This window comes from Vicugna pacos, chromosome 15 (assembly GCF_048564905.1).
Source record: "Vicugna pacos chromosome 15, VicPac4, whole genome shotgun sequence".
NCBI classification, from domain to species: Eukaryota; Metazoa; Chordata; class Mammalia; order Artiodactyla; family Camelidae; genus Vicugna; species Vicugna pacos.
Window position 1 is genome coordinate 26097906 of NC_133001.1, and position 8112 is coordinate 26106017.

An 8112-nucleotide genomic window follows, 5' to 3' on the forward strand; every position below is an offset into this window, starting at 1 on the left:
GAAGTCCCCCATGAACCACAGTGAGCTTGCCTTCAGTTCCCTGGGCACTTGCTGATAACAAGACATCTCTTAGTAAACTGTTCAGTTTTAATCTTACTTTTTAAAGTAGTAAATTCTACAGTTAGTAATTTATGTATGATTTGTGCACTCATGTTCCATCTCCAATTAAACTGTCCTTCACAGTACAGACTACAGTATACTTCCTCGTATCTCCTGCCTACAATGAAAGACCAATGCTATGGATAGAGAAGGAACTCAATACATTTTTAGTTAATTAATCAAAGTAAGTGCTGTAAATAGAAGTGTTTAAATGTAATGGACAACTATAAGGGACCGTCATTACTTTAATAGTAACTCTCAAACACCCTTCCCCAGATGATTTGAACCTCATGGTCCTACTGGATACCAAACATCTTCAAAAGCCCTGAGCCTAACTCTCTAATAACCAGTGTCCAGACTGCTCTATGTAACTTTGGTTCTACAACAGCCTGGGCTCAGACTTATCACAAACCTGTTTCTCCAGGGACAGAGAGAGTGGTAGTGAGCCAACTATGATCTCTCTCATACCACTCTGCCAATCTGTGGTAGGATAATTGGCCCAAGATTATAGAGATTTACTACCTTCGATCACAAACTATTGGAAGCGTTTGTGGGGAAAGAAGAGATAAATCACCTATATGCATTTTCTTGTCTAATCCTCAACAACCTTCTGTGTTACAATCACTGTTTTCATACAACGGACATCTTGACACTGTGTCTAAACAAATCTTTAGACACGCAGCATTTCTCCAATACAAAGAAACATGTGCAAGAGATAACCCATAGCCCATCCCCAAGCCTCACTGATACCCTGACCCAAAGCTTCAGAATACTTAAGTCATCTGCAGACCCCGACTTCAGTAACTCTGGCCTGGATGATCTCCAAAAAACTCCCAGTTCTAACATTTTAGGTATTTTAAAGAACTGGGAATACCATTTAGTCTTTCCCTGCCTACTGACTTGCTCCTTTCCCTGCTAAATGATAAAGTAACTGCACGCTACATACTATGTACTATTAGGTAGGGGTTATTTTGTCACTGTGAGTTGGGAAGGAAATCTTTCAGACCCGCCCTAAAATGAAACCCTTTCTCCCTCCACATAGGGAAATTCATTAGGACAAAACTTCCACCCTCAACCCTGCAGACTAACTGCGTCATCAGTGGCTGGTTGGCAAGTCAGTTGAATGACGGAAGAAGAGTAGAACACCCCTTGTCTTTCTAAGGCCTTGCTGTTATTCAAAGCGTGGTCTGCGGATGGCTGCAACAGCATCACCTGGGAGTAGAATCTCAGGCCCCAGCCCAGACCTACTGAACCAGAATCTGCAGTTTAACAAGGTCCTCAGGTGAGCCACATAGACATTTACATTAGGGGCTAAGTTAGCATAGTTCAACAGGGTAGCCAGTAGCCACATGTGCCTATTTAAGCTTAAATTACTTAAATAAAAATTAAAATTCAGTTCCTCAGTTGAGCTGACCACATCTTAAGTGCTGAACAGCCCAACTGGACAGCAAAGATGCAGAACATTTTCTTTCTTATGGAAAGGTCCACCAGACACCACGGAACACAAGGCTGTTTTTCAATCCACCTTTAGTAGTCAACCATACAAATTAGGCTAGAAAAAAGCTGATACTCAACTTTAATCCAATCCAATCTTACAGGAGGAAGTGATTAATCAGGCTCAGCCAAGCTCTGCTATCTGGAAAGCAAACACACAGAACCAAAACCGACCCTTTCCCAAAATAAGTAACTTGGAGAGTGTAAGTTTAAACAGTTTCCAAAGGTGATCTCCTTCATAACTAAAAGAAGCATCAATTGCAAACTATTAGAGAAATAATAGGTGTTTAGCTTTCCTGTTGGTTTTTAGTGCCTTGAAGAGAGCTTCAAAAAGATTATCTTCATCCAAGCCAAAGCTACCATACTGATACCATTTCTTGAGCAATGGTTCTCAAACTCTAGTGTGCCATCCAAATCACTGGAGAGGTTTGTTACAACACAGATTGCTGGGCCTGACCACCAGTTTCAGATTCAGTAAGTCCAGATCAGACCCAAGAATTTGTATTTCTTACCCATTTCCAGATGCTGATGATGCTGATCTAGGGGCTACACTTTGAGAACCACTGACCCAGAGTGACACAAACACTGGAAAGACATTTAGAACTTGAAACTTGCGTACACACAGTGCATGGTGCCAGGTAAGAGCACAGGGGCCTGTGCAGAGAAAGCAGGCTGAAATCAAATGAGTCAGGACTGCGTGCTCTCAGCCCCTCTTCTCTATAATGATATACCAGAGCATCAGAAGCAGAGCAGGCCGTGGAAGAAACACCAAGAAATGATCTTTGATTCTTAATCTACAGTGTCATAAAAATGAGGCCTTACTTAGCTTTCCTTCACATCTCAAAGAGGCAGCCTCCATCTACTACCCATTAACTTCATAATTCTCTGAAAACCAGCCTCCACAACCTTTCCTCTCCCCCAAACTCGGTCAAACCAGAAATTTTAAAAGCCTCCAATGATCTCCTAATTGCCCAAACCATTAGAGTCTTAATCTCCAGTTACTGACCTTTCCAAAATACTTTACGTTTTAGCAACCTGTCTTCCTAGAAATTCTCATCTGCTTTGGCCTCTTTGGTTCATCTTTTATCTCACTAAACTCTCAGTCTCTTTAATGGGAGCTCCTCAGACTGTTTTGTTTTGTTTTCTTCTCAGGGGAAAAGAAAATTATGACAAGTTATTAAGGAAGAAATGGGCTCCTTCCCGGAACACAGGCTGAAATCTGCATTACATAAGAATGAGAAGATTCCACAAATGTCCCTTACTTAGGGATCATGCTTGCTGCTCTCTTAATATGTAGGCCTCCTGCTACAGATTAAAAGGAGATCTTCTTTCCTTCCATTCTAAACAAGGAAAAAGAAAGATGTAACTGGATCTCAACCTCAGCTCACAATTTCTGCACCAAGGAAGCTAACAAAACAGTAGAATACCCCTTCCCTGGGCACAAGGTAGCAGAGATTTTACCTAGAAATTGCTTGGCACTGGAATTGACAGGGAATGAAAAGCACATGAAATCTTTTGACCAATCCCTATTCTTGTGCTCTGAAATTTCCATTGCATTGCAAGCAAAAGGATGAAAAATGGTCTGGCCGAAGAGGGGAGACAACCTCAAGTCTGGCAGACCTCCTACAGTCTCCTTAGCATCCCCTTCTATTGTCATATCCTTTCCACAAAGAATCTACCGAAAGTGATTAACTCTCAAAGTTCAACTATCATCTTTACGGGAATTATTCTAAAAGCTCTGGCCATTGTACTGACTTTTAGCCAGTCCATCTCCACTGGAAATTTTCAGCAATTACCCCAATATCATCTCAAGCTACTATGAGAAAAAGATAGCTTTAATGTGCCTTCCAACCATAACCGCTATGATTGAATCTAACCTTTAATATACCCCTTTGCTCCAAACTGGCTTACCTGCCCACCCTCCTGTCAGTGGGCAGTCGTGTTCCCTCAGAGCAGTCCATGCGTCAGCACTGTGTCTTCCCTCACTTACCATGTCCTGCAGAATGAATGAGACACAAGGATGGGTGCCTTGACACCTTTATATCCTTTCTAAGTTTGCTGATAAAGCAGGCACTAGAAAAAGAGATAAACTAAACTGTATTTTTTAACCATAATTCCCAAATCTAAGCCCTCCTCTCCATCTCAACCATCACTAAATTTACTTAATCCTAAATTACTCTTCCCAAACTTATTCTAAGAGCCTACAGTCTGGTCTTCTTTTCACCAGTCTTTCCCTATTTCAGTCCATCCTCCACCAAGCTACCAGTTTCCTTCCTAAAAGCAATGTCAGTTTCCTGTTTGACAATACTTAACGTCTCTCCATTACTCAAGGGTAAAGTTCAAACTTCTTATTTGACATCCACAACCCCTCATGATCAGGTCCAAATGATCTCTCCAACCATTATTTCACCACTCTTGCCGTGTATCTGAATGAGCCATCATGTCAGCAAACAGAGACAGTGCCCTTTGCTTGGACTACTACTATCCACCCCTTCCTACCTCGTCCCTACTGCCCAATCTGAGTAACTTCTACCCTTACCCACCATTTCTTCTGTGCTCCCACTGAACTAACACTTGTCTCCATCCTGTATCCTAATTATGTTCAATGTCTGAACATTCTGTTAAAGGATTCTCCTTAAGGTGGAACTCTGCCTCACTCAACAGAGCCTGTCAGACTGTTCACAGGGGGCACACAGTAAATGTATCCTGAACAAAAGACCTTACATATCCAAAAGAATACAAATCTTTCAAAGTTTTTATTACTTTTGGGAGGCTATACAATTATTTCAGCAATGAACTCACTGCTCAAAGTATTTATGGCACTCTCTTCTGCCTTTGGAATTGTCTTCCAAGCTTATTTACTCTCCGGAGAAGAGAATCAGTCCCCTTACTTTATACTTCTGAAACATTTCAGCAAAAAACAGTAGAGCCAAGTTTCAGGTATTGCCATCCTCCACCCACTGCACTTTATCACATGGACTTGTTCTAAACAACTTCTGGTCCTTTCAAACAAAGAAATATTCCTTCAAAGGAAAAAAAAATTGCCATCACTGACACTGTGCCACAGGCTCTTAAGACAAATTCAGATGGAAATGCAAGAAGTTTCGCCAATAGTAGCACAGCTGAAATAAGTGTAGCATCTCAAAAGGCTCCCATTTGATGGTGAAAAGACTTAAGGGTGTATGCTTGCAGAAAGGTTTTATTTGTCAAAGAATATTTCATTTCACCAAGCTGAATACTTCTTAAATGAAGTACAAAACTGTGTCTCGGTTTCTTCAAACTGTAAAAAGGGGTCTGTTTTCCCTTTGCTCTCATGAATGCCAAGATCATCGAACACTAAGTTAAATGACTGTTCAATTTCCAAAGATGTAAGATTCTGCTTTTGTAACTTAACTAGAATATTCTTGAGGCAGAACCACCCTACCTAGAAAAGCAGTACCACCCTTTTCCAAGGAAAGGGTTCCATCATTTAAAAGACTAATACCATAAATACCACAAAGGGACAGGTCCCATTTTTGCTTAATTCAGCATGTATTGAGCACCTGATAGGTGCTTTGCCTCACTCCAGGTGATTCAAGAAAATGAGAGCGAAAAGGACACAGCCCTAGCACTTAAGCTTTCAAAACCATTTTCAGACATCTTGCCAAAGCACTGAATACATTCGTCAACAAACATCTCTGGTGAAGCAGTTTTACATGCATGAATCTATTACCCTGACTGGGGGCAGATAAATCCCTTTATCCTCGTATCATCCCTGTGGGAAGGGAGAAAGCTTTATCTTTCCTATCACTGGGCTGGGAAAATTGAGGAAGCAGCAGTGGAGGGATGGTGCTCACCTTTCCCTCCCCCTCCCGACTAGCACCAGAGGCAGAAGCCAGGATTTCTGACATCCCAGTCCAAGCCCGCTAGTTCAGTGAGAAGGAAAAATCAAACTCCTGCTCCTTCCCGCAGAGACGCACACGAACCCAGTTACCGCCCAGCCCCATCTCCTGGGAGCTGCAGGTGGAAGCACGGTAATGGTGGACAGAGGAGGCGGAGGGGTGAGGAGGGGCGCGCTCTAGTGCCCCCTGCGCCCGCCTACTTCGTCCTGACAAGTCGCTGCTAAGGCAACCCAAGGCCGCAGGGCCAGGGACCCCGTACTCCCCGCCCACGACGGGTACCTTCGAGTACTCCTGAGCCAGCTTCTGGTACTTCCCCTGCAACTCTGCCGAGGCCATGGCCTCCCCCGCCCCGTCCAGGCCAGGCTGCCCAGGCCGCTCAACCCCGCCTCCCGCCCCCAACCCCAGACACGCTGCCGGGTTCAGCTCCGCCAGCGCCTGCCAGCTCTGCCACCGCCGCCGCGCCTCCTCCTCCACTTCCGGGTTCGCCCGGTGAGAGGAAGGCGGAGTGGGGCCGGGGGCGGAGCGGCCACCGGGGGCGGGGCTACGTCTTGACGCCACCGCCCCACCCTCCCGCGCCCGAGCATGTGCGCGCGCAGTCTGGCTGGCGCTCCTGGACTCTGCCTGTGGGACCAGGGGGCGCCATCTTGACGCATGGCCCAAGATGGCGACCTAGAACAGAGAAGGAGAGAATCGAAAGAGGAAGAGAATGATGAGAGCCCACAGAATGGGAGGGGGACTGAGGAGAGGGGCGGTGGTTGTGAAGAGCCTAGGACCGGAAGAAGAAACATTCTAAGCGCATCAAGAATTCTGGCCGGACCGCATCACACACACCCGCGGCTGGTTCCCATGGCAACCGTCTGGCGTTTGATGGTTACGGAAAGAAAGACCTCTGTTTTCGGCTCTCTTGTTATCCGGATTTGGTAGCGCCGGACATGCCTTGCATTGTAAACTCTCAGACCTCCCCCAAATTTATAACTCTCGCTGCTGCCACTCTCCCCTGTTCCAGACCAGACAAACCTTCATTGTCTTACATTTTGACATTGAAATTTCTTTGTGTCCATTTTTTACCCACTTCATCCGCCCACCCCTGCCCCCATATGCATACTACATCAAAGCCTTTTTCAGTGGATTGGGTAAAAAGCCCTTAGGAAATTTAATGGAATGACCCCTAGCACGCAGATGGGGTAGACGTTAACTACAAATAACTAGAGAAATTAAACAAAAAATAACCTGCCTTAAATATTTTATGCTGCTTTTGCTCGAATTAAAAGCTTACCTCTACTCATTCATTAAATTTTTTGAGGACATATTATATGTTAAGTATTGTACTAGGCATATATTGCAACATGGAGATGTTCATAGAGGAATGAATAACTAAATTTAGAGTATTTGCCATAAATTGCTACACGGTAGTTTAAAACTATTAAAACTAATAACCTAGATCTGTTTGTATCAACCTGACAAAACACAACGTTAGGTGTAAAAAGCAAGTTGCAATATACAGCATGAAAAAATACATTTTAAAAATACGAAGCAACATTTGTACTGCTCATGGACACATGAACGTGTACTAAAAATAGAGAAACAAGAACTGGAAGGATACACGGTGAATGCTGGATGGTAATTGCCTCTAGTGAGAAAAAGAAGAAAGGGGAATGAAAAATAAGAACAAAGGAGCAGAAATGTTACTTTTATTTAATTTTTTAAAGTAAATATGACAGGATGTTACAATTTATTATCCAGGTAGTACGTACAGGGATGTTAGTTATAATGGCATTTTAGAATGCTTGACATTTTCCATGATTAAAACAACTGCTATCCCGGTTTCTTGTTGGTCTATGACTAAGCCTGGGATTTCAGAGTGAAAGGTTGAGGCTGTATGTACTTTTCAGCTATTGTAATGTGTAAGAGAATTATAAACTTTTTTAATTTGCTATAGCCAAGTCCTACTGTACAGCAAACTTTTTTTTAATTATTAGTTTTCCATGGCACCACCAAGCGGCAGAATTAAATATTGTAAGTGTATTCCTGTGGTTTGTAACATAATGGAATTTTCAACTATTTAAAAATAAAATTTCAGAAATAACATTCCAGAGAAAGAATGTTCAACTTTGGCTAGAGAGCCTGTGTAAGTTTATTTTATTGAACTGAGAAATTTATATTTCCACTGCTTAATCTAGTTGTTCTGTCAGATTCATTGTTCCCAAAACCCAGTTGATAAATATGAGTACATTAAAGTTAAGACTCTCTTCCTCAAAAGACACCGTTAAGTGAGTGAAAAGGCAAGATGCAGCAGAGTAGAAGATGTTTGCAAGATATGTATATCCAACAGAGGTCTCTTACCCAAGTATGTAAGGAGCTCTTACAAATCAATAAGGAAAAAGACTAGCAACCAGACAGAAAAATGGGCAAGACACTTCAGCAGGCACTTCACAAAAGAAAGATACATAAACAGCCATTAACCGTACAAAAGAGTGTTCAGTTTCATTAGTGATCAGGAGGAAGTGAAATTAAAACCACAGTGAGCTACCATGCACACCCACACACAAATGGTTAACATTTAAAAGACTGACAAGTATTACAATGTAAAACAAGAGAACGTGCCATAAAATGTTGGTAGGACTATAAACTGGAATAG

The 8112-nt window shown here is 42.7% G+C and overlaps 1 protein-coding gene across 3 annotated transcripts in view; it reads right to left on the reverse strand.

Annotated features, from left to right (window-relative positions):
- The window catches only part of PPP1R21 (protein phosphatase 1 regulatory subunit 21), a 57990-nt gene extending 52009 nt beyond the window's left edge, over positions 1–5981 (reverse strand). The window contains exons 1-2 of one of the 3 annotated variants that reach the window (XM_072937761.1): positions 5754–5845; positions 3584–3666 (exon numbers count right to left, since the gene is read on the reverse strand). In XM_072937761.1, coding sequence (XP_072793862.1) covers positions 3584–3586 — 3 coding nt within the window. In that variant the 5' untranslated portion in view covers positions 3587–3666; positions 5754–5845. Of the gene's footprint in view, positions 1–3583; positions 3667–5753 lie in introns of all 3 variants that reach the window. The other 2 variants (XR_012059047.1, XM_006211254.3) reach the window with 2 other exon arrangements.
- Positions 5982–8112: the final 2131 nt, after the last annotated feature.